At 45.5% G+C, this 26743-nt stretch overlaps 1 protein-coding gene across 2 annotated transcripts in view; it reads right to left on the bottom strand.

Moving 5' to 3' along the window:
• Positions 1-26047, bottom strand: part of STK26 (serine/threonine kinase 26) — a 56179-nt gene extending 30132 nt beyond the window's left edge. For both annotated transcript variants that reach the window (XM_034780955.1, XM_034780956.1), the window contains exon 1: positions 25997-26047. In XM_034780955.1, the coding sequence (XP_034636846.1) occupies positions 25997-26038 (42 nt within the window). In that variant the 5' untranslated portion in view covers positions 26039-26047. The remainder of the gene's footprint in view (positions 1-25996) is intronic.
• Between the last annotated feature and the right edge of the window lie 696 nt (positions 26048-26743).

The raw sequence follows: 26743 nt of genomic DNA, 5'->3' as shown, positions 1-26743 counted from the left end.
AAGGCTGAAAGAATTGGGTTTGTTTAGTTTGGAAAAGAGAAGACTGAGAGGTGACATGATAGCAGTTTTCAGATATCTAAAAGGGTGTCATAAGGAGGAGGGAGAAAACTTGTTCACCTTAACCTCTAAGGATAGAGCAAGAAGCAATGGGCTTAAACTGCAGCAAGGGAGGTCTAAGTTGGACATTAGGAAAAAGTTCCTGTCAGGGTGGTTAAACACTGGAATAAATTGCCTAGGGAAGTCGTGGAATCTCCATCTCTGGAGATATTTAAGAGTAGGTTAGATAAATGTCTATCAGGGATGGGCTAGACAGTATTTGGTCCTGCCATGAGGGCAGGGGACTAGACTCGATGATCTCTCGAGGTCCCTTCCAGTCCTAGAATCTATGAAACTAGGTAGGTGATGCATATTTTTTTTTTAGATTTACTTTTCTGTCCATCTGTTCTTTGGGAAAGAATACCCCTCAACTAGAATGTCTCTCTCTCTCTTCCATTGGTATTAATCAAATTTAGGTATACGGACCATTAATTAGTTCTTTGGATTTTGTAAACTTTTATAACTTTCCAGCGGAACCATCTACCGTTCCCCTTCCAAGATTGTTCATGTGCAGACTTGATAATGTTGCTATAAGCAAAGTAGAGATGAAATCCGAGTTCCTGTGCGCTGTGGCAGTGAAGTATGGGCTTGCTGGTGCTCCTGTTCCGTGTTAAGTCCCAAGATCACCCCTCCCATTCACTCCCACCGTACACAGGTGGGAAAGACTGTCTCAGGAGCCCACCTCGGAAGGGAAAGCAACTTGCTTTCAATTCTGCTTCCCTGAAGATATCATTTGAGAAGGTTCTTCCTCCAGGGGATAGGGTCTTTGCTCCTTGGCACAAGTTTAGTGGAACTCCCTCTTAGGCCGTAAAGAATTTTTACCCTACTGCAGCCTCAGAGGTCAAGTATGAGCCAGGCCATCTATGTGATATGATGCATCACCATCTACGAGCTATAAATATTGCCTTCCAAATGTTCTACTCAATTCTGTCAGCTCCATGGCTTCAAGTTAATTCCTTCCTGCCTCAACCCACCTTAAAGTTGTGGATACAGGTTTACACTAACGTTCTGCACAAAAAAAAATCCATTTAGCAAAGCAGAATAAGGACAGTTCGTAAAGGAGTGCAATCTAAAATACTTTTAAGAAGCTAGCAGCTGTTAAGTTGCCAAAAAGCCTTCCAGGATGGAAGAATTTCCAGTAAAGTATGTCAGATATTGTTATTATTTTTATTACTGCAGAACCTAAAAGCCCGAGTCATGGCCCAGGACCCCATTGTGGTAGGTGCTGTACAGACACAGAACAAAGACAGTCCCCTGCCCCAAGGGGCTTACAGTCACACTTTTACTATGTATCCAAGTTCTCTCTTTCCTTCTAGAGAGCTCACAATGCTGCATTTGTGAAGACAAATTGAAGTCATAAGCAGAAGTATACACTGCAAAAAATCTAGCAGGGAAATAGGGCTTTGGGTATCGTGTAAACAAAAACGCTGGAAGTTGTCAAGTCTGCTCAAGTTTATAGGTTCCTCATTAACAGAAAAGTATTTATTTCTAGACTTCAATTATTTAAGTCTACATCTCCATGTTGAGGATGTGTTTTCATATATTTTCAGAGTCAGTCACTTAAAATAATCTGTTTAAAAGCAGGAAGCAGCTGTATGTAAACAATACCTCAGATATTACCTCAAGCAATCCAGGAAGAACAAAATGAAAATGTAACCTCATACAATAATTCTGAACGTTCCCAAGAACAGTATGAAAAAAATAAATGGTAAAGTTGATAAATGTTGGCCTTCAACTTCAGCCACGCGAGCTCAATCCTGAAATATGGAGAACACCCTCTACTCCCATTCGAATTAATAGGAGTTGAAGGTGCCTAGCTACTTGCAGGATCTGACAGAATAGAAGCTAAATGCCTGCAGCCAGTGGCCCAGATCTTTGTATGTGATGGAGAAATCCAAAGAGCAACTCAAGGTGGAGAAGGGTGGGAAGTTATGCAGACAAAGGTCACTTAAACCACCACTGCACTTCCCCAATCATATGCAGATCTAGTTCCCTAATGTGAGCTGTAACAGTCCAAGAGACTGTTCTAACTTGCACCATACGCCAAAGCCAGCAATAGGTGGATACAGCAGTAGGGAATGGCCAGGGTACAAGGAAGCACCAGTCATGTCTGGTTTCTCACCAGTCATTCCCCCTTACACCAGAGTGTGCATAGGCCCACACAATTTATGCGCCATGACTAGGAGACAATCCAAAGGATTTCCCTATGCTGGGGAAGCTGGCCATCAGAGGGTCCAGTTCAGCTGTGGCCAAGTACTGAGATACAAGGTGGTAAGTCTTTACATCTTAAATTAATTACCAAGCATGCTTGTATCATTTGAGATACAGTCTTAGATCACTGGTTGTATTAAGTTCAGCAACATGCAGCTACAGCCTTGCTTTTGCCTTTCCCAGTTCTCAATTTCCCTGTCTTTCAGGTATTTCTTTTCAGCCATGTTTTGTTGTTGTTTATGGAGGGAGAGTATTTTAATCAAGAGACGTTCTTAAAATCTTAGCTGCACGACGCATTCCAACGCAATGCCACAAAGCTTTATTTGCACAGAGAAATATTGACTGAAGGAGCAGACCTGTTAAGACAGTGAATAGAATGAGCATAAGGTGGCTGGAGTCCATGCAATCCATCACTTTCCCTGAAAAGAACATCTGCGAGAGTGAGGTTGTGAATAAGAGCAGAGAGTTTGCCAACAGTGTTATGCCGGCAAAGTCTCCTAATGTAGCTGCAGCTTATTCTGGGAAAAGAATGATTTTGCCAGTACAGCTCCTACCAGTTTCCTCAATGAAATAAACTATTCTGGCTAAATGACTTTTTGCCAATACAACTTCAGCTACACTTGGGCTTTTGCCAACATAGTTATGACAGTCAGGGCTGTGAATTTTTTTTCACATTCTAAACAGACATAGCTATGCCAGAAAAACTTAAGTGTAGACCAGGTCCTAATCTTCTTCAGAGCCTTGACTGGCTAATCTTCCAACCACTCTGCTTCCCTTCTTCTAGCAACTTCCCAATATACAGTAAAAGCTGTTTTATCTGGCACTTCACCAACTGGAAAGCTCTATAAACCGGCATTTCGGATCTTCATTGAAATTCCGGTTTATAGCCCGGTTAGCGCGAGGCTGGCAGCGGGTTGGTGCGCCAGATCCAGGGGGGACTCACTGTGGGCAGCTCCCCGTCTCAGCTGCTCCTAGGCGGAGGCGCAGCAGGCGGCTCTGTGCGCTGACTCAGCCCACAGGCGCTGCCCCCACAGCTCCCATTGGCCGCGGTTCCCAGCCAATGGGAGCTGCGGAGCTAGCACTCGAGGTGGGGAGGGGGCAGTGCACAGAGCCGCCTAGCCGTGCCTCCGCCTAGGAGCAGCCGGCACAGCCTGCCCCCCGAGGTGAGCGCCCCCCTGGATCCAGCAACCCCTCTCACACCCTCACCCGCTGCCCTGAGCTCCCTCCCACACCCAAACTCCCTCCCAGAGCCCGCAGTCTACATCCCTTCCTGCGCCACAACCCCCAGCCGCATCCAAACTCCCTCCCTCTTAGTTAACTGGCATTTTTCACTTACTGCCCTCCCCCCCCACAATCCACCAAGCATGCCGGATAAAACAGCTTTTACTGTATTGTGTTCCTGTTCTTAAAAAGAAGCTGGACGTGGGATACCAGCTGCCCTTTTTTAAGATATATATTTAAGAAAAGCGTAAGGATATAAATTTTATAAAACACGGGTTAACTATTCAAACTACCCCGTCCCCATACAGGCAATAGGGAGAAAGCTAGTGTTCTGAGCAGAACAATGTTTAATTAAGTACGCAATACACTCTGGATGGCTGCCTTGCAGATCTTCCAAGGCCGAACCATCTTGAAACTAGCTGCTGTCACTGGCACTTCAGAGAATGGCCTTTTCCGCCCTGATGGCTTTCAAGTCAATATCACCAAAGACTAGCAGACAGAAATGCAAGGGAACAATCATTCCAAAATGTCTCAGAGACAGGCTGATCTAATGAAACCAAAAGCTGGATGCGTCTTCCAAGCCTTATAAAAATTGGGTATCATAGACTCTCACAAGATTCCTTCTGAGAGTAGTGTCCAAATACCATCTTGTTCACTCTGTTGACTTGACAATTCTTCCCACACCCCGCCCAGAAAAGCGATTACATTGTCTGGATTTTTAGATGTCTCCTGGGTTTTATTTGAAACAGAAATCCCCTGCTCATGTAGGTGTGGTCAGGTACCAGAGCTTGTAGTTCACCTACATGGAGACATTACTCAAATACAAGGTTTAGAAGATTTTATAAAATGCTTCCAGAAGTGCAAAAAGTTTTGCCAATTTGGTTAGAGAACTAAATTGCCCATGTGTCTATATTTGTGACATGCCTAGTACAATAGAGCTCCAATACAAATTGGAAACTTTGGCTGCTGCTATAAGAAGTCACTATGATATTTCTCTGTGGCTGCCTAATAATAGTTCCAGATATAGCAAGCCACTGATCAAACCAATAACTAGAAACAAAAAGCAATCTGATCTCTCTCATTACTGACAGTCAAAGCTGAATGTTCAGTGACGTGGTAGTAATCTATTATCTGTATCTTACAGCAAGCATGGGAAGGACGGTGTGTGGCTAAAGCACACCATGTAATTCGTAGCAGCATCAGGGTTTGAACCCAGACTTCTTAGGTGACCACAGTGGGCATATGTACATGGGGATAACAGCCCCTCAGCATGACTGCAGACAGCCCGGGTCAGCTGACTTGGGTTCGGCTGCAGGGCTAAAAATTGCTGTGTAGACATTTTATCTTTAGGTTTTTTATCCCCATGTAGACATGCCCAGTGTTTTGTGCCTCCATTACTTGTCTAAAGTGGAGAGAATGCCCATATTACAGGGTCATTGGTAGGTTTAGTGTATTCATGTTTAAAACATCCTGTGCACCTCATAGCTAGAGCCCTTTTTAAGTACACCTCTACCCCGATAATACGCTGTCCTCAGGAGCCAAAATATCTTACTGCGTTATAGGTGAAACCGCGTTATATCGAATTTGCTTTGATACGCCGGAGTGCACAGCCCCGCTCCCCCGGAGCACTGCTTTACCGCGTTATATCCGAATTCGTGTTATATCGGGGTAGAGGTGTATTGTAAAACAGAAATTAAACTATGTCTCAGAGATTAACTACCTGCATTGAAGTTATGCCAGCATGAACTGAAGATAGATTTAAGATTCACCAAATCACTACAGTCCATTTTAAGCACCTAGGTGACCCTGAAAATACCCACAATAACTCCTGAGCCCCAGTTGAGCATATCCACACCTTTGAATAAAGATAAAAAATGATGAGACCAGTATCAAAATGAACATTCATGTAAAGGATTTCCCCACTCTAAATGAAAGAAAACAGCAATTTTCAGGTCTAAAAGTGTAGTGCAATTCTACTGTGAAGAATGGTTCTAAAGCTTACTCAGATCTGTTCCTTGCATATATATTTAGTCAGACTTTTTTAAGACGCGCTAAAGTATTTTTACTGCTTTTTTACTTCTCTTTGCACAACACAGCTAACATACCTAAGAGACATGGATTCTATTCCTTTCAAAAAAATGTTTACTGAGTTGCAATTATTTACAGCTGTGCAAACACACTGTGCAATGGGATTGCACAGATGTCACTGAATGCATAATTTGAAGGCAATGGATTATACAGGTATAAATCTAAGATTCCTCTCCTGCATCATGACCAGTAAAGAACCCATCCTGACTCGTAGAACCAGGGTGAAAACTGCAAATTTTTCTTGTGAACAATACACATTTGACATTAAAGTCACATTTAAGGCTATAACTGCCATTAACAAGGACGAGTAGATATTTTGGTTGTAAGTAACTAGCATCCTTCTGTTATAAATTAAACTGACCCTTCACAATATTAAGTTGTTCTACTAAGGAGCAGCAGAAAAGGTAAGAACAAAGCCTCTCTGAAGAAAACACAAGAGCTTTACTGTTGTCTATTTGAAGCAGTCCAGAGAACATATTCAAACTGACAACGTGTAAGCACAGGGAAAGAACCACCTATTAGGTACACAGCACTTAGAACACTGGTCCAAAGACAGCAAGCTGGAGGCAGTGAAAGAGAGCAGGAAGGAGAATCAAGCTGCCCTTCCTCCCATCATTCCCCAACTAGCTTCCAGACCCACCAGGCATCCTCCTCTGTAAGGACACCACACAGGTCAAGAGCTCCCCAATTCTTTGTTTCTGTATGCATTATATATTCTTTAAATACAGGTTTCCTCAGGACTACTACTTTAATGCTTTCCAAGGGCCACAGGACCTTGTTAAATGTACAACGCTGATGCACCAGAAAGTAGAACTAAGGTTGCATGAACAATAGTAACTCTGGCGTTTCTACCTTTCAAGTGCTTGACTTTGCAACCTAATGACATTCATTTAATGTGGGTCTTTTGTATGTAATTTCCTATCTTTTTTTAAAAAAGATAGGGTTAAACATTGTACCCATCTTAGGGCAAACATAACCTCTGGTCTTCTAGACTCATGTCATCTTCTTCCGAAGGTGGATGATTTTAAAATAAATTATATGCTTTCCACAGCAAGCGTGGCCTAGCCATGTTTTCTGGCTTCACGCCACGTTTCTGCTGCAGTGAGACACAGATGGCTGTTCGGCAACCAGATCTGAGATCCAACATACTCAGAGCTATGTGCGTTGGCCTTTGGATCCCTCGGCAGACAGTGGGCTCCCATGCTTTACTGTCACTTCTGGCCATAAAGGGGCTCTACATACTGGAGAACTCTGTTTTTGCTGAGACAACTGTAGTCACAGAAGAATCCACTGTTTCAAAATTCTACTGATGACACCCTACCACTGTTTTCTTAAAATGAGCAGCGCACTCAAGGCTGCTCTCAGAACTTCAAGGGAAGATAAAACTGTTCTGACCTTTCTAGAGTAGATACGTGTTATTATTGGCTGCAAACTGGGGTCATGAAAGGGGTATTTCTGTTTCCAGCCCCAAAGCACTCTCTAGCCCCAAATTATTTTTCCATCTTGGCAGTAGAGGAAGGAGAGATTTGGGGAGCAGCAGAAAGTGACCAAAAACAAAAGGCAGAAGGATCAGCCTACCTCAAACAAACAAACAAACCCCATTTCTTTAGAGACGAGCAAGACCTCCCCCCCAAACACACACAAATGTCTCTTGCTTAACTGCTTTTGCTTGTACAGTGTGCACTAGATAGAAAGAAGGGAGTGGCAAGGAGAGGCGTTTTGACACGGGGCATATTCTTAGTAATGATTTGACTTTGAATATTAATAGAAATATAAGTTGACACCAACATGTATAAAAAAAAAGATATCTATTCATTATCTTTTTTATTAATCTAGACCTATGACATCTCCTCTACTGCTCAGATGCTGCTGACCTCAGATCATGGACCTTGAACATTCATATCTTAAGGAAAGTACTGCCTGGTAGTTGAATCAGTGGAATGAAAAACATGCAATGATACTGTTGGATCTTTATCGTGATTTAGAATGGATTAATTGAGTAACAGTATTGTACAGCTAAAAAAAGTTAACTGCCCTTTATTGTTTCAGACCTAAGCCTGGTCTAAATCCAATGACAGAGTCCTCCACATTAGCGTTTAAACCTGGTTCTCAGTTTCTTACAGAATGCAGCAAATTGTTCTCTTCCAAAACAAAATTAATCTCATTTGTTGAATGTTGTAGAACAAAAGGATGTTTAAACAGTTAAATTACCTAACTCGATGGACTATTTGAACACTATAGAACCAAGCAGAAGTCTGAAGAGGAGAGAACTGTTGTCTGTAATTGCTCTCATTATTGGAGGGCATTTGCATTATTCTCTCCATTTTATGCCCTACTTTCAAAATCCCACTATACTGAGAGATTACAGAAGCCACTTCTACTAGCAAAGGCAGATAAAAGGAAAAATGATGCATGGAACAGTAAGTCTGCCTTTTACTTTTAACAGCAACATATTTCCTTTCAGCTGGCAGACGGTGCTTATCGGTTCACAAGACGGTTTCTTTTACTTTTGCCCCACCCTTCAAATCCAAGAGATAGCAGCATTGAAGCCTTGCCAATAAGAAAAAACTACACAGTCATGACATGTATGCAATATTTTCTGAATACTTAAGAGGTTTAAGTTTCAACAGTAAAATGGCTATTGCTACATGAACAAAAGTGTCTCTACAGGCAGACATGTTACTTTAGAAGAGATTTTATCAGACTTTTTATAGGAAAAGACTTAAAATATTATTATATACAGATTTTCTTCCTTACATAAAATGTAGTGCATGCCATAGAATCCAATTAGAAAATCAGCTTTGTAGTTTAACAGTTCACAACCTGGACTCTGACCATAAGAATCAGGGGTGGCTCTATGTTTTTTGCCGCCCCAAGCACGGCTGCCAGGCGGCTTTTGGCGGCGCGTCTCCGGGAGGCCTGCCGGTGCCACACCTTCAGCGTCCCCGCCGCCGAATTGCCACCAAAGCCGCGGGACCGGCGGACCTCCTGCAGGCATGCCGCCGAAAGCCACCTGCGTGCCGCCCTCACAGCGACTGGCAGGCCGCCCTCCGGAGCTTGCCGCCCCAGGCACGCACTTGCTTGTTGATATAGAACATAGCTGCTATACTGTCAATCAGGACCTGTACCACTCTGCTCTTTAAGTGAGGTAGGAAGGTGTGCCAGGCCAAGCGGCCCGCTCTGAGCTCCTTGATATTGATGTGTAGTGAACAATCGAGGCAGGACCAACGACCTTGCGTGATGAGACTGCCTCCCCACTCTAGGTCCGAAGCATCGGAGACTAGGATAACCAACGGGGGGGGAGGGGGGGGGGTGCAAACAGGATTCCCTCCAGCACCAATGCACGGTTTTGCCACCATGCAAGTGATGACAGAATGTGGTCCAGGATCTTGACTACACGGTCCATGTGCTGTCTGTTGGGGATGTAGACCGATGCCAACAACGCCTGCAGCAGCCTGAGGTGGAGTCACGCATACTGAACCACGTAAGTACAGGCTGCCATGTGGCCCAACAGCCGCAGGCACGTATGAGCGGTGGTGATACGCTGAGCTTGATTACACGAGATCAGGTCTGCCATGGCCCGGAACCGGGTCTCGGGGAGAGTCAAGGACTGCTCCAATTATGCACTGCGTCGGGACTAAGATTGACTTTGTCTCATTTATTAACAGCCCCAGGTCACAACAGGTGGAGCAAACCAGGTTGAGAGGACACAGTACCTGATCCCGGGCCTTTTAACAACCAGTCGGGAGGTCTTGAAGGGTAGCCTGCATCTCCCGGGACAGCCTGGAGGACTGTAACCAGGATCTGCACCTCATGACAACTGCAAAGGTGACCACCCTGGCCGCCGAGTCCGTAGCAACCCAGGCCACCCGGAAGGCGCCTCTCGTCACCGCTGTCCACTAAGGTAGCAAACTCCTGGGCTTGGTCCTGTGGAAGGCCCTCCTTGAATTTGCTGATGGAGTCCCACGAATTGAAGTTATACCTGCCTAGCGGGGGGCCTGATGGTGAGACACCTGAAACTGCAGGCTGGCCACTGAATAAATTTCCTGCCACACAAGTCCAGTCTCATGGCATCTTTATTTTTGGGTGTGCCACTGGCCTGGACCTTTCATTGACGGCAGACACTACCAGGGACTTTGCCAGGACTAATATTTGTTTCCACTTTCTTGGAGGTAGGTGGAATGGAAGGGGGGCTCTGCCACACAGACTTGGCAATTTTCAAGACCCCTGGGTGGACGAGCAATGTGACCTGGGCCAGGGGGGAGGGTATGACATTGAAGAGGTCCCCGCTAGCTCTTAACCTCCAAGTTCAGGTTAGCAGACACTCTTTAGAGAAGGGCCCAGTGCTCTTTGAAGTCATCGGGGGGGGGGAGGGTTGATCACTTGCAAGGGACCCACTACCGCCTAGTCCGGAGAGGACTGTACCACGGGGGGAGGGACGGCTCCCCTTGCCTGCCAGGGGACGGCTCCTCGGGCATCAGGGCCCGCTGCGACGCTCCTGCATTGGACTCGGCATAGTGCTCTGGTGCCGGCTGAGCTGGAGGCAATTTGTCCGATGCTGCCTGAGAGGAACGGTGGGAGTACACCCCACAAGCTCCAGTACTGCCACTGCATGGGCCACTGCCCCTGCTGCCACGCCACCGTGCCGTTCTCGTGGGGCGTTGGCGATTTGCTTCTCCTAGGTGAGGGGCTGCATTTTTCCTCCAACTTGGATCACTACCCTTCTGGCGACCAGGGCGGAGCCTTAGATGCCTCAGTCTGTCGGCTGACCCTCGTCCAAGACCAGTAGGGAAAGGGTGAGGAACGGTACCAGCCTGAAAGGTGGTACCGTGGAGTCGGAGACAGGTGCCACGACTGGGAATGATCCTGCACCGAGGGGGATTGACGCCAGGGGGTCTGCGCTGTGGCAATCGCTGGCGGGAGGCCCAGCGGTACCACAGGTATGGGGATCAGCATCATGACTCAGTCATCCCATGCCTCATAGGTGGCAACCTTGGTGTTAGGGACCTGGGTCTTCTAAGCCGAGAACAAGGCTGCGGTGCCAGGGATCAATACCTGTGGTCCAGTTGCTTTAGAGGGAGCTTGCCCTTAGAGGTTAAATTAATTAATTAATGGAGATATCCTATCTCCTAGAACTGGAAGGGACCTTGAAAGGTCATTGAGTCCAGCCCCCTGCCTTCACTAGCAGGACCAAGTACTGATTTTTCCCCAGATCCGTAAGTGGCCCCTCAGGATTGAACTCACAACCCTGGGTTTAGCAGGCCAGTGCTCAAACCACTGAGCTATCCCTCCCCCCAAGGTCTGAGCCTTAACCGGGTCCGTCGCCTGGCTTGGCATCTGTGGTGCCGGCTGGCCTACTTGGTCCTTGGCCACCAGGGCCGCTTCGGGCCCAGGTGGCCCTATGAGGGGCTGGGATCCCCTGCAGCTCCTGGGAGTCGGATCCCTGGCTGGGCTAGGGGATCCAACCACAGCAGTATCCCCATGTAGCTCCAGGTGGGCACGTGGCCCAACACAGGTCCTTTGCCTGAAGCCCCCTTGTCTTGCAGTGCCGACGACAGGGGAGAATGGTGCTGGGCAGCGTACTGCATGCTGACGCCAAAGTACTAGGTGTGGAGTCCAATTGGGAGGGCTCCAAGGCAGGACGAAGTGCAGAGGGCCCTCAAGCACAGATCTCGCTCCTTTTGAGTTTGAGGGCAAAAGTTTTTGCAGATCCTGGACTTGTCTTTTCTGTGTGATTCCCCCAGATACTTCAAACAGCTATCCTGGGGGTCACTAACGGGCACCGACTGGGTACACGATGAACATGGCTTAAAGCCATGTGCTCCCCATTGCCATAATGGAGCCTCCACATTTATTTATTGACAAATAAATGTGCAGAATTTTAAAATATTGTGAGCAGAATTTTTATTTTTTTGGTACAGAATTTTTACTGTTTTGGCACAGAATTTCCTCAGGAGTATATATTTATATTCCTATAAAATGATTGATACTGGCTGTTTTTTGAACCTATGGCAAACGTGTCTAACTCTGTTGTGTTTTACTGATTATAGTGAGCAATTTTTTCTATCTCGTTTCGTTTTTGCTTTAAAGGGAGGGAACGTGACCTGTAATATGGGTAGCTCAATAATACATTGGAAAAGTCTTTCATTCAGTTTAACAGTTGAACATTAAACAAGCAATATTGTGACATACCTATTACTAGTGTGGTGGTTGTTTTGGGATGAATCCAAGTAATTCTGTTGCTCTTACACTTAATTACATAACTTTTGTCATCTCCTTAAAAATTCAATATTCATTTAGATATGAATGCTTCCTGGTTCTCTTAACTGCTGACATTTTGCAATATGCCCAAAGCAGGAGTTCAGAGAACAGCAGTAGCTACTCCGTGCCAGTATCTCAATTCTGTTGGAAGTGCAACATGGCAGGGGATCTAGCGAGATCTTTCCTTGCAGCAGATGTTGCAGTAGTAAAAATCTTTACAGATGTCTTTTTTGGGTAACTTCTCTGTATGAGAAAAAAAAACTAAAATTATTGCTAACTAGTAACATTTTCTGAACTAGCAAATAAGTTTGTGTTCATTTTTAATTTTACTGGATAATTTTGTCATTGGTCGTCTTATGTTAAGCCTCTGAAATTTGTTTCTGGAGGTCTAATTTTAGTAACCATCTATGGAAAGTAGCGAGCTAAATTACTGTGGTATCTGTAAAAAGCCAGTATTTTAGCCCCACTTTATATAGTGCTTTTCTGACTGGATTTGTGCCAGGTTTCATCTTCTGCACTTGAAATTTAAATAATACATGTGTATTATCTGCAGTATTGTGTACATTTGAAAAATGATCTTTGCTTCCATCTCTTAATGATTTCTAACCTATCTTTGTAGCTGGTAGCTTGTGGCACATGGTGGAATATTTATTACTGGATGGGTCTTTAGCTGCTCAAACACTTGTTATATTTTGATAGATGGCTCTAAAATATCTAAGCAATAGTTAAAAATAATTCCCCAGATTTCATTATTTTCAGGGCTCTATCTTGAAAATAAATCTTTCAACTTCACCTCTCTGAATGTAAAAAAAGACACTGTAAGCTCAGTATGCTCTTCAAATATATTTAAAATGAAGTACTGAGAAAACAATGGGCTACCGTTTCATTAATTTGCTTTAATTCTAGTTAAAGATGGAATTTAATAATTGTCAGAAAGATACCGGAGTATTTTTGGGATGTTTTCTCCTTCAGAGTTTCTTCAGTACAAGTCTACAGTTGTGGGGCTTTTGTGCCAGACAGGCAGAATCTTCTGGAAAGATATGACTAGAGCTGCATGCGTGCTCTCTTGCAGAACTAAACAGTTGGTGAGGTATTATGTAAGGAGCTGCTGCTCCAAGTGTTATTACTTCCTTCCAGCTGCCAGCCAGTGAGGTCTGAGTTCTTTGCTTCATTGGCTTTCTAGATTAGCTTTAAATGCATGTATTTAGAGGATTACTACTTGTTCTTTAAATTGTAATTTTGTGTTAGCTCTCATTTTTCAGGTCTGTTCTGTCGGCTGACTTAAGGTGCCCATCTTATAGCATTGTTTGTAAGCTTGTGTCTTAGAGGTGAAAGAGAGAAATCTGACCAGAGCACCCCTTTTGAAAGGAGTCCATCTTGCTATATATATATAAAATCCATTCCCTGCCCAAAGGGTTTACAGTCTAAACAAACAAAAACACCAGAATATTTGGGGTCAGGAAGGAATTTCCCCCCAGCCAATTTGGTAGAGACCCTGGGGGTCTTTCGCCTTCTTAGCAGCACGGGTCACTTGCAGGTTTAAACTAGTGTAAATGGTGGATTCTCTGTAACTTGAAGTCTTTAAACCATGATTTGAGGACTTCAGTAACTCATGCAGAGGGGGATCTGGGTGCAGCTGGCTAGAGTTCACTGGGGTGAGGGTTCAGGTGCAGGGAGCTCATGGGGTGGTCCATGTGCATAGGGGTGGGGCTCATCAGGATGGGAGTTTGAGGGGGGTGGTCTGGATGCAGTGGGAGTGGGCCTCAGTGGGGGGTCCAGATGCCCAGGGTTGGGCAGACAGGGAGCAGCTCTCTGTACAGAGACCCCTCCTCCCATAGCTGAGGAGCAATGGGGACAGGAATCCAGGGCTGGGGGAGGAGGGGTCTGACCTGGCCCCGGCCACTCTGTGCAGGGGAAGTACGCTCCCCCCCCCACCCTAGTCCAGCCAGGACTAGCTGCTGAGCCCAGCGCAGAGTAGGCATCACTGGCTGGGGTGGGGCTGGGTGCAGGGGGTTCAAATGCATGAGGATTTGGCAGATGGGGATAGATCTCACCCAGCACCCACTGTTTCTCTCTCCCCCCGCAGCGATTTACCACTCTGCAGCTGCGCTGGGTGCCTAAAACAACACGCCTGCGCTGCTGGGAAGGGGCGCATGCATGACCATTCTTGCGGCTTCCCTTTGCTTCCCCAACAGAAAGTCTTTTTCTGCAGGGAAGCAAAGAAATCTGCACGGGACATGAATTCTGCGCATGCACAGCGGCACAAAATTCCCCCCCGGAGTAATTCTTGAAGTGGGAAAACTAAAAATTACCATCTGAAATTTTTATCTTTCTTGAGGAAATTATCCCCTGACCTAAACTGATCAAGGAAGATGGTACAAAACAGTGTAGTTATTATAGGTGACGATGTATTTGTAGGCAGACCTGGATTAAATTCCTGGATGGCAAATCAGTTCTCTCTCTCTGCTTCAGTTTCCCACGTGCAAAGTAGGGATAATATTGCTTTCTTAGATCATGTCTACACTAGCACTTCTGTCGGCAAAATTTTTGTCACACAGGGGTATGAAAAACACACCCGAGTGACTTAAGTTTTGTCAGCATAAGTGCTTGTGTGCACAGCTCTATGTTGGCAGGAGATGCTCTCCCACAGATATCGCTAGTGCTGCTCGTTGAGCTAGTTTTATTAGGTCAACGGGAGAGCTCTCTCCTGTCAGCATAATTTGGCTAAACAAGCAATCTTACAGCGGCACAGCTGTACTGATACAGCTGTGCCGCTGTAAGCTTGTAAGTGTAGACATGGCCTTGGTCCGTGCCTCAAAGTTTATAATCTAAACAGACAAGGCAGACAATCTCGGACAATGTCTATATAGCGTGTAGCGCAACGGAGCTCCGATCCCCAATCAGTACTGAGGAACCTAAACAGACCAACTAAATGACATAAGGTAACTTATTCTGTCAATTGTAAAGACTGAAGATCTACAGAAAGACATAACTGGCTCACCTTCACCTAATGAATAATGCTTCATATTCACAAAATGAGCATCTGTTTTTCTTTCTGCACCAGGGAGCGTGGTATGTATAAAAGCCTTTTCCTCCTAAACCATCAACAGATTATCAACATTAACTTCTCTGGTTGATATTCAGTGGCCTACATGATATGATTTTGTGTTCTCAGTCCAATTAAAGATCTCCATCTCACAGATCTAGTCATCACTATCAACACCCTATTGGAAGCATAGGAGGTGCCAAGGATTGAATGCGAGTAGGGACTGCACTTCCCTCTCACCTCTAGAGAGGGTTGCTCTCTGTTAAGATTGAAGCAAAACTCATATGGCATCTATTCCATGCATTAAATTGTTCAGTATCGAGGCTGTCAATCCAAGGTCTTTCATGAAAACTAGCTTCAGTCAATACAATAAAATTACATATTTTAAATATATGGGAACAAATTAATGTTTTCTGGCATTCCCTAGTCATTCATATTTTGAGTAAGCAATTGAAATGTAATGAATCTAACTGAAAAATTAATTTCATATTCAGAATCAACAACTAATATTACTCCTGTGGAAATCCTATGCCACTACGCAATGCAGAATTTTGCAGAAATTAACATTGTGTGTGCAGAATTTGCTTCCCCCCCCTCACAGAAATGGACTGCAGAGATGTTGGCCACCACTAGGAGCCACTGGACCCAGCAAAGCCCAGCTCGCAAATAGAAGATAAGGCCCTGGGGAGGGAACTGGAGTGTTCCCAGCAGCTGCAGTTCCCAGCACGCCCTGAAGGAAGGAGGTGGCAGCGTGCAGGAAACTCCAGGCAAGCCCCGGGACCCAGCATCAGGCTGTTTCTCCTTCTGGATCCCTGGGATCTGGGAGGCAGAGATGAGTGTCTGAGTTGGGAGGGCTCCGCAGCCTGCCTCTGGAGAGTAGGGGATGTGAGTGTCTGGGCTGGGAGCAAGGGGGGAGGAAAGGGAAGAATATGAGTGTCTGGGCTGGGGGGAAGCCATGGCTGGGCTCTGGGGAGGGAAGGGGCAGAGAAATAGGAACTGGATTGTTGTAGGGGTTTCTTTAACTCTCTATTCCTGAGGGAATTTTTGTGTATGTCTGTATTGTTACAGACATACTTGCTGACAGGTATTTTGAAATAAATTTCCAAAATAATTGAAACTGGCATGATTATATAGTGTTACTTTGACAAATAAAATTTGCAGAATTTTAAAATAGTGTGTGCAGAATTTTTAATTTTTTGGTGCAGAATTCCCCCAGGAGTATAATATGCAAGGCTATATCATATCTATTAAATAGGACCCCAATTCGAGAAAGCATTTAAGTATATTCTTGAGTAGCCTTCCAAAACAGTAATGTTTTCCTAAATCAGGGTCTATATGACCTGAAAGCCTGTACTGGCTTTACCAGTCAGAATGAGACATAAAAGGTGTAAAGATCCACGAGGGCCAAAGTATATATTAAGCACTGACCAAATGGTAGATAAATATTTAATGTAACCCCTTCCGTAGAGCTGATGTGCACACAGATCTAACAAAATAACAAGCAGATCTACATAAATACCCTAGTTTTTCAGTTAGAAAACTTCCTTTTTCCACTACAATGCCATGAATAGAAAACATGTTGATATAGATTCTTTGATTTACCATGCACATGCCAAGTCAAATGTTCTTTTGATTCATGCAGCTTATTTCTCTAGAGCTTGTTCTGGATGGAAATTTGATAACTGCCCAGACAGACTCACAAGAACTAGTGTTCTAGACAGGAAGAAACTGACACCTAGGTTTAAAATCTTCTCTTTACTGGACTAATTTAGATTGCCTTACTTTTACAAATCCACAAGAGAGAAGAAATCTTTATATTTCATTAAAGACAGCCTAGAGAGTCCAAGATTAGATATGTGGTTACCTCCATTATTATATAAGGAGACACTGAAATCATTTACTATAAATTCTAATTTAGTTTCTACTATTTATGCTGCACAATTTTTGCATTTCTTTCATTTGGTGAATAAGATGAACAACGATTCGGTTCCACTTCCAAGTTCTCATGTAGTGTAGATGCAATGTTTTGGGAATGCTTTTGTTAAAAAGGCTTCTAACGTTCTATTTTGAACGGCAATGAAAACATTTCTATCAGTTTACATTTTTCAAAATGTATATTTTGAGCCAACTCAACCCAGAGCCATTAGTGCAGCTGGCATTCTGAAAAATGACTATACAAACACCATCATCTTACTCAACAGACCTGATCCCCGATCTGATTTCAGAGGCAGATCTGCTGCCAAGTGAGTTTTCACAGCTTTTTACTCCTGTTAAATCTGAAGAAAACCACAGGAGAGCGTGCTCTGGATTCTATCCTCTCTCATGCATCATAAACAGCACTGTCTGCAAAGTTCCAATCAGCTACACTTGTACAACTCCAGAGTAGGAAATACTTTGTACAGGGAGTCACTGACAGCATAATTTGAAGACCATAAGACATCACAGGTGTTATTGAAGCCTAATTTGTTGCAGAGAACTTTTATTATTGGTGATGCATAAGATGGAAGGAACCCAGCTTGGCTATTAAAACTCAAGTTGAGTTTGCAGGGCTAGCAATTAGAAAAAAATTTACTTACACACCAAGCACATCTGATACATAAACTGCGGGAAGACTGAACATGGAATCACACAAATTGCTTTTCAGAGCAGAACTACTTAAATTAAGAGCCAAATTCTCCACACCCCTTCATAGTACTAAGTCGTTTCCAAATGTCTAGCTATGCATTTTTATTATGGCCCAAAAATCAGTGCACAGAAAACCAGGAAGCCACAAAAGTCACAGTTAGAAGCCTGGTGTCCTAAACAGTTAGGCTTATCAGTTTTCACTAGACAAATTTCTGGTTTCTACAGCCCTCAGTATATGCTGAAGCAATAACAGTTTAAAGCTGCTTCAAGATCACTGTGGAACCATCTGAATGCAATTAACTTCTGAGTACAGGAATAAATTAACAGATATTTGACTGGATCCTTCCCCAGAGTTTTACATTTGTACAATGCCTTCCTTTAAACATTTAAGTACTTTATATCCAACACTGCTCACACTCAGTAATAAGACATATGCACAGTGATAATATTCCCAGAACTGCAATGTATAAGGACACTACAAGATGCTTTAGAGCTACTGAGAGAGAGTTTGACACATTTCCAAACATACAGTGTCTAAGCCTAATAAGGAACCTAATTTTGCCGGTGCATCAACTCCAGGTGTTAAAGTAGTATTCCTTATTTACTCCTTACTAAACTTAAAGCCTCATTTCATCCATTCTTTATGCTATGGATTGGCTTCCCATCTGCTTCTGGGTTCAAGGTGTTAATTTTAACCTATAACACTCTGTTGTAGTTTGCAAAACATAGGCACCATCCATCTCCTCCTCCTCTTACCCATTCTGAGACCAACTGAACCTCTTTTGAGTAGTCCCTCGCCAGGCACTCAAGGTTTGGAAGAAGAGAGTTCCCATTTGATGATCCCTAGTGCCCAGCCACAGGATACTTTGACCTGGTAGTCCAGCTGAGCCAGTTTGTTAACTTTCAAAAGAGAGAGCAAAGCTCATCTTTTCAGCAAAGCTTTTGATTAATCCAGTAGTCCTCAAACTGTGGACCACAGTGTAGTAGCTGACAGGTCACATGGAGCTGGCTGCTCCTCTCTGCTTCTACAGGAAGTTAGGCTCTTCATTGCAAGAAAACATATATGCCAGTAAAAGAAGATGGATGGAAACAAGGGGAAGCCAGCCTTGCTGCCTTCTCCAAAGGTTGCTACTACACAAGATGAAGAACTACCAGAAGATGCCAAAGGAGCCACCAGAAAGAGGAATGTTTATGGCATAACGCAGGGGTCGGCAACGTTCGGCACGCGGCTCGCCAGGGTAAGCACCCTAGCGGGCCGGGCCACTTTATTTACCTGCTGACGCGGCAGGTTCGGCCAATCGCGGCCCCCACTCGCCGCGGCCAGCACATCCCTTGGCCCAAGGCCTGGTGAGCCGCGTGCCAAACGTTGCCAACCCCTGGCATAAGGAAACCAGGCAGCATGTGGTGGGTGGCAAGACCAGACAACAGGGATATGCAAGGAAAGGAAGACAGGAACCAAGTGATAGAAAGAATGAAGGAGACTACTTTCCTAATATTGCTTTTGCACACAGGCAATTGCTGTACTTGCCAAACGAGGATGTATGATCACCGACATTATCTGCATGATTGAGATTAGAAGGAGAAGTGGCCCACAAGACAGTCTATTAAGATGTGATTCTAGAATATGTAAAAGTTTGTGAGCCCCTGGTCCACTCTAAGGCATCTCTGTTCTTACTTCCAATTATTTGCTTTATTGGTGTTTACTTTTAGATGTAACACACCCAATATGCCAAGTAGTGAGAACACCGTAAATTACTAAAATTATAAAAAGATACACCTTTAATGTGTTTTCCACCAAAAGTTAAATTGGGAGGTAGATAATTAAGCATCATCTAATACTACATGGGATAAGAATGTCAATCAGCCCAAAAATTCTCCAGTACACTTCTCCCACCTGAGACAGAGGTGGAGACCTCAAATTCAGTCATAACTAATTCACAAAATATCCTCACCTCCACATAATCCCCCTACTACTTGTACCCAATAGTCAGAATATCCCAACACATTTCCACCAGTGCTGAATGTTAGATTAATTCAGATCACACACAAATTAGAAGCAGGAAAGGAAAAGTTCACCAACCACTCCTCCAACTCAAAGATGTTATTTCTCAACTGATTTTCCATTGGCGGAGAAAGGGGGAGCCATAAAGACTAGCAAAAATTGTATTTTCCACACAGGGTTTAAGGACTGCTTTTGGAAAGCACAAATGATTCATCAGGAACTTTAAAGGCAATTTTCCTGTTAATTCTTAAGTGTCTAACTGTCCATTCTTGAGCTGCTATTTGGTTATCCATCTATACACTTCGAAAATAATCAAAGATGGAAAGACCAACTTCAAATGATTTTCATAGTAAAATATTAAGGGCTCTCCAAGACTCATCTCAGGCTTCACACATCTGAAATGAAAGGTATAGCAGGGATATTAAAGCCTTTGTTCATCTGTATTTGATGTGGCCCTTCCAAATACACGTCTGGCCAGCTAAATCAAAGACCTGCAGTGAGAGATGAGCCGCCCTCCTAAGCATCCCACCACAACATCCCTCTTCCAACTACAGCAATACCCCTACCTCACCCCCAAACTGTTAGTGCAAGATAGCTCCCACAATCTATACTTAGAAGCACTATACTTCAGGGGCCTCTGTGGAATAGGATCTCACAGAGAGACACTAAATTATTCTAGCAGTAGGAAGCTATTTTAAACTCTTCTTTCCACTAAAAAAAACCCACAGAGCATGGAAATTTAAAATTAGGGTTAGGTTACAAAACAAATTCCAAACACACATTGGAAGCCATGGAAAACCCTGGTTCAGATCAATGACAACTTTAACCGTGCTCCTGTAGCTCCATTAATCTCTCACTTTCTGTTCTAATCTTAAATTTGTAGAACATACTATTTATATAGTCTGCAGGTAGAATGTTAAAAATCTGAACCTCCAAGCATTGGTATTGCACACACATTTCCAACACTAAGCATGATGCTTCATCACCATGCTAGCCTTTACTCTTCTAATCTATGTGCTATAATTTTATGAGTTTGGCTTATAAATCTGAATACACAGATAACTAACAAAGCTCTGTCTGTGAATATGGAACCTACAGAAGAGGATGTATTTAGCAGGCTATTTGTACTTGGCAATCCCTGATTACACATGTTTTTTCATGAACTGAATATAAGCTGTACAAAATATTGGACTCTATGCACCCATGCTAAGTATTTTTGTAGCTACTCATGAGATAAACCTGTGTAATTAATACAATTGTCTCAGAGTATCCTATTGCTGTCAGGGTGGTAATGTACGGGCAGAGTTAGGATTACTTTAGTGACCTGTGTGTGGACTTTCTATAGTTTCCAACATTTGGATTTTTTTTTTTTTTTTTAAATAAAAAACAAGCATTTTAAGGGCTTCTTCCTAAGAAGAAAAGAAATCTCTGTGCAACCTCAACACTAGGTTAACAAAATTTCTGTCTGCGAATTAGCATACAAGCAATATAATAGATTATCACATTGTTTTTGTTCATGGAATGTTATTTTGCTTTTATGCATAATTAAATAACGGACAGAAAGGGAAAAGTATTATCATAATACAGCTGAAAACGTTATAGCTACAGCAGATTCCCTACCATAAATTCTGTTTCCAACTCCTACACTACAACAAAAACAAAAAAATCCTTTCCACATTACATGGTAGTTGATGGTTTGAGATTACAGACAAACTTTCCCACAGTGCTAATTTTAACACAACTTTTGGATCTTGTTCCACCAAACTCGGATCTGTTTACACTTTCTTAAATCAAACCTCATGCATTTATTTTAACACTGACCAGAAGTAGGTAATGCTTTAATAATTACTCAGGTTACCTTCATTAAATACTAATTCAAATTTTAAAAAATGGATGAAAACCATTCCTATCTCCTAATCATTTAATGATTTCTTTCATAGTTTCTTTAACAGTCACAGAACAGTAAAACGTGCAAAGGGGAATACCATGCAGAATAATTTTACACTAAACTCAAATCTTTTATATTCTAGAAAAGCTTTTTATGTTTCGTATACTTGTCTTCATAAAAAAATAGTCTCAAGGAGAAAACATCAATTCTACTCAGATGTACTTATGAACACTTAAGGAAAATGTGCTTTAAGTCTACATGTGTACATCAAGGGGTCTGGGTTAAACTAAACACAGTAGTGGAAGGAAATGTACTATTATATAAACAGAAAACAATGCGTTAGATAATGTCAGGGTCCTTGCTGGGCTATACTACAGCCCAAGAAAGTAGAATATCAATACATTAAACACATTTTAAGATAAAGAAATGGGCAAGGCGGAGAGGAAAGTGATCAGGAACAGTCAGCATGGATTCACCATGGCAAGTCATGCCTGACTAACCTTCTATGGTGAGATAACTGGCTCTGTGGATGAGGGGAAAGCAGTGGACGTGTTATTCCTTGACTTTAGCAAAGCTTTTGATACAGTCTCCCACAGTATTCTTGCCGCCAAGTTAAAGAAGTATGGGCTGGATGAATGGACTATAAGGTGGATAGAAAGCTGGCTAGATCGTCAGGCTCAACGGGTAGTGATCAATGGCTCCATGTCTAGTTGGCAGCCGGTATCAAGCGGCGTGCCCTGAGGGTCGGTCCTGGGGCCGGGATATTTTGTTTAATATCCTCATTAATGATCTGGAGAATGGCGTGGACTGCACCCTCAGCAAGTTTGCAGATGACACTAAACTGGGAGGAGTGGTAGATATGCTGGAGGGTAGGGATAGGATACAGAGGGACCTAGACAAATTAGAGGATTGGGCCAAAAGAAATCTCATGAGGTTCAACAAGGACAAGTGCAGAGTCCTGCACTTAGGACAGAAGAATCCTACGCACTGCTACAGACTAGGGACCGAATGGCTAGGTAGCAGTTCTGCAGAAAAGGACCTAGGGGTTACAGTGGACAAGCAGCTGGATATGAGTCAACAGTGTGCCCTTGTTGCCAAGAAGGCTAACGGCATTTTGGGCTGTATTAGTAGGGGCACTGCCAGTAGATCGAGGGACACGATCATTCCCCTCTATTCGGCATTAGTGAGGCCTCATCTGGAGTACTGTGTCCAGTTTTGGGCCCTACCACTACAAAAAGGATGTGGAAAAACTGGAAAGAGTCCAGCGGAGGGCAACAAAAATGATTAGGGGGCTGGAGCACATGACTTATGAGGAGAGGATGAGGGAACTGGGATTATTTAGTCTGCAGAAGAGAAGAATGAGGGGGGATTTGATAGCTGCTTTCAACTACCTGAAAGGGGGTTCCAAAGAGGATGGATCTAGACAAGGGGTGGGCAAACTACGGCCCGCAGGCCACATCCAGCCCACAGGACCTTCCTGCCTGGCCCCTGAGCTCCTGGCCCGGGAGGCTCACCCCCAGCCCCTCCCCTGCTGTCCCCCATCCCCCACAGCCTCAGCTCGCTCGCTCCGCCGCCGGCACAATGCTCTGGGCAGCGGGGCTGTGAGCTCCTGGGGCAACACAGCTGCAGGGCCTGGCCTGACCCGGTTCTCTGTGCTGCGAGGCTGTAGCGCCGCCAGCCACTGGTGCTTCAGGCAGCACGGTAAGGGGGCAGGGAGCGGGGGGGGGGGGTTGGATAGAGGGCAGGGGTGTTTGGGGTGGTGGTAGGGGTGTGGATAGGGGTCGGGGCGGTCAGGGCGGAGAATAGGGGGTTGAATGGGGTTGGGGGGGTTGGATGGAGCAGGAATCCGGGGAGGGGCGGGGGGGCAGATAGGAGGTGGGGGCCCCTCCCCTAACCGGCCCTCCATACAATTTCCAAAACCCAATGCGGCCCTCAGGCCAAAAACTTTGCCCGCCCCGATCTAGACTGTTCTCAGTGGTACCAGATGACAGAACAAAGAGTAATGGTCTCAATTTGCAGTGGGGGAGGTTTAGGTTGGATATTAGGAAAAACTTTTCACTAGGAGTGTGGTGAAGCACGGGAATGGGTTACCTAGGGAGATGGTGGAATCTTCTTCATTAGAGATTTTTGAGGCCCGGCTTGACAAAGCCCTGGCTGGGATGATTTAGTTGGGGATTGGTCCTGCTTTGAGCAGGGGGTTGGACTAGATGACCTCCTGAGGTCCCTTCCAACCCTGATATTCTATGATTCTAATCAGATTATAGAATTTTTGGATAGAAAATGTCCAAAATGCTTATCAAAGAAAAATTATCTGAAGAGAAGTCACACCATTGGACATAACTGAAAGAAAAGGTTCAAACTAAGACTTCTCCCTTGCTTCAAATTTTTAAAAATGTATCATCAATAATATTGATATAATATGGAGATTAAGTGTATTGGCAGGTTAAATTGGTATGGCAAAAGTATGGTTTCACAGCTGTTTGCACCATCAAAAATTGGTGAAGCAATTTCTTTGACAGGAGAAATTCAACAGGTTTTAGAAAAGCACAAAAATTGTGCAGATCTTTAGAAATAATGGTATTAACTTTATCATTACAAATGTTATCACTAGCCTGGCCTACTTTGCTGAAAGTTCATTAGCCTTCACCATTTTTGGAAAGCATACGATTATAGTGTTTGGGTAAACATTCCATAAATACTTACAAGCTGCATCTAATCACACTCAAGATATTGTTACTAGCAGTATTAAAATCTCCTTTACTCTACATAGAATTATCCAACATAGATCCTAAAAGGTATTTTATTAATTTATTCCTTGATTTTACAGGCATGACTGCAAAATGAAGGGAAAACTTGAAAATAGTAATTGCATTTTCCATCTTTTACGGTTCGGTGTTTTCTGTTGTAGCTGTGCCATCTATGATTCTGGCACAAAGCCTTCCAGAGTTTATGGACATACACCATCTCAGAAGAATTCTCTTACTTTTCACACACCACTCAACCAATTAAAAAAAAAAACCGAAAGAAACATTTAAAGTGACATTTAAACTAGATAGAGGAAAAAAGAGAAACAGATGTTACTAGAAACATTAGACACAACTATTAAGATACAAATATTTTATTTATTTATTTTACAAAAACTAAGCTTTTTACAAAAAACTAAGACATACCAATAATAGGACGTCTCAATGGGGGGCTGAAATGGCTTGTAGTCTTGAAAACACTGTAGCATCAATATTATGGCTCATCACACTCATTTGGGAAAGTTACAGGGCTCAGATTTTCAAAGGAAAATAAGGATATGTCTACACATAAACCGATGCAGCTGTGCCCCTCTAGCGCTGCAGTGAAGATGCTATCTACACCAACATGAGAGGTTCTCCTGTCAGGATGGGTACTCCACCTCCCTGACAGACAGTAGCTAGGTTGACAGAGCCCCTAAGAGATGTAGTTATAACAAACTAATTTCCTAGCATCAGGGGGTAGCCGTGTTAGTCTGTATCTACAAAAACAACAAGGAGCCTGGTGGCACCTTAAAGACTAACAGATTTATTTGGGCATGAGCTTTCGTGAGTAAAAACCTCACTTCTTCGGATGCATAATTTCCTAGCATAGCCCAGGCTTAAGGCATTTGATGAGCAAATCCCACTGAAATGGGCCTTTAGTGCCTAACTCCTATAGGCTCATTTGAAAATCCCACCCTAAATCAGTTTTATGACGTTAGAAAGAGGAAAAATGACCGCCAGGTACACCGCTGTTTGTTGTGGGGGGAAAAGAATGGATTGTCAAACAGAGGACAAATGACCGCCAGGTACACCGCTGTTCGTTGTGGGGGGGGGGGGAAGAATGGATTGTCAAACACGCTGCAGCAACAACTACACAGACACCCATTTTTAAGTGGGGTTCCCAGTCTTGCCGAGTGAGCGTGAAAACTTCCAGTAGCAGGACAACTCCTAAGAGCAGGCTAGCTGCCAGCCCGGATCAAGGCCGGGCTCCACTTTCCCCATCGCTGTCAATTAACCAGGTCTCCTGGGAACCTGCAGCCCAGGCCCGGGGCCAGGAGCCTGGGAAGTCCTGTCTCCCAACGGGGCTGAGAGCTCGTGTCACACGCCCCCCGCGAGGAAGTGAATTGGGGGGTTAATCCGTTTAAAAGCCCTGGGGGGCTGCGGGAGGAGAGGCGGCCGCCCCTGAACAAAGCCAAGTGCCCGTGAGCGCTGAGGGGACACCCCGGCCCCGCGGAGGCGGACGGCCGAGCCCCCCCAGGCGTGCTGGGGAGCAGGGCACCCCCCGGCGGGCGCAGCGTCCCCGGGAGCCGGGATGGGGGGCGGCCCCCCCAGCTCCCTCCCGCCCAAGGACTCCCCGGCCCCGGCCCGCCTCGCTCCCCCCGCGGCCTCGCCAGACACGCGCAGGCCGCAGCCTACGCCCGGATCGAGCTGCCAGCGGCCCCCCCCGCCCCGCGACACCGGCCCGGCCGCGCCGCTTCCGGGGAAGGGAGAAGGCCCCGCTCCCCGGCCTCCCTTTCCCGCCCGCCCGCCCGGGCCCGGCGCGCCCCGCTCACCTGCATGCCGGGCACCTGCACGGCCACCGGCGAGTGGGCCATGGCGGCCGGGCGCCGCCCGCGGCGGGCTCTGGCTGCGGCTCCGGCCGGGAGGGGCGGGCTGCCTGCGGCGGGGCCTGCAAGGACAAAGCCGGAGGGAGGCTGGTTAGGCCGGGCCGGGCTCGGTTCGGTTCGGTTCCCCGCCCCGGCCGGGCTCGGCCCGCGCCTCACCTGGCGGGGGTCGCTGCGGGGCGCCTAGCGCCGCTCTCCCATGCCCGCCCGGCGGGGCTCTAGGCGCGGCCTGGCCGGCGGCTGCCGCCCGCTCTGCCCATGGCCCCGGCGGGGTGGGATGGGGCGGGAAGGTCCGGTCCGGTCCGGTCCGGTCCGGCGGGGCGCGGCGGGGCCGGGGCTGGGCTCAGGGCGCCGCGGCGGCCAGCGCCATGTTGGGCTCGGGGAAGCTGTTGTGCTGCGGCGGCTCCGTCCTTCCGTCTGCTGGGCTCCGGCCGCGCGGGGTGGAGCCGCCGGGACACGGCCCCGCGTCACCCGCCCGCCCCCCGCCTTCGGGGCCGCCCACGGGGAGGGGAGCCGGGGCGGGGGCCTGGGGGCTCGCAGTGCCCGCCCCCCTCGGGGAGAGGAGACCTCCCCACCCGCCTGGGGCTTACCGCGCTCCCCTCCTCTCCCAGTTCAGGGCCCCGGGAGCAGAGCAAGCCGGCCTGGCCAATCCCTTCAGCCTTGGCCGGTCCCAGTGCCCCTCCATGAGGCAGCAAC

This window comes from Trachemys scripta, chromosome 9, assembly GCF_013100865.1.
Source record: "Trachemys scripta elegans isolate TJP31775 chromosome 9, CAS_Tse_1.0, whole genome shotgun sequence".
Lineage (NCBI taxonomy): Eukaryota > Metazoa > Chordata > Testudines > Emydidae > Trachemys > Trachemys scripta.
Note: the sequence above shows the minus strand (reverse complement) of the source record. Positions and strands in the feature narration are given on the sequence as shown.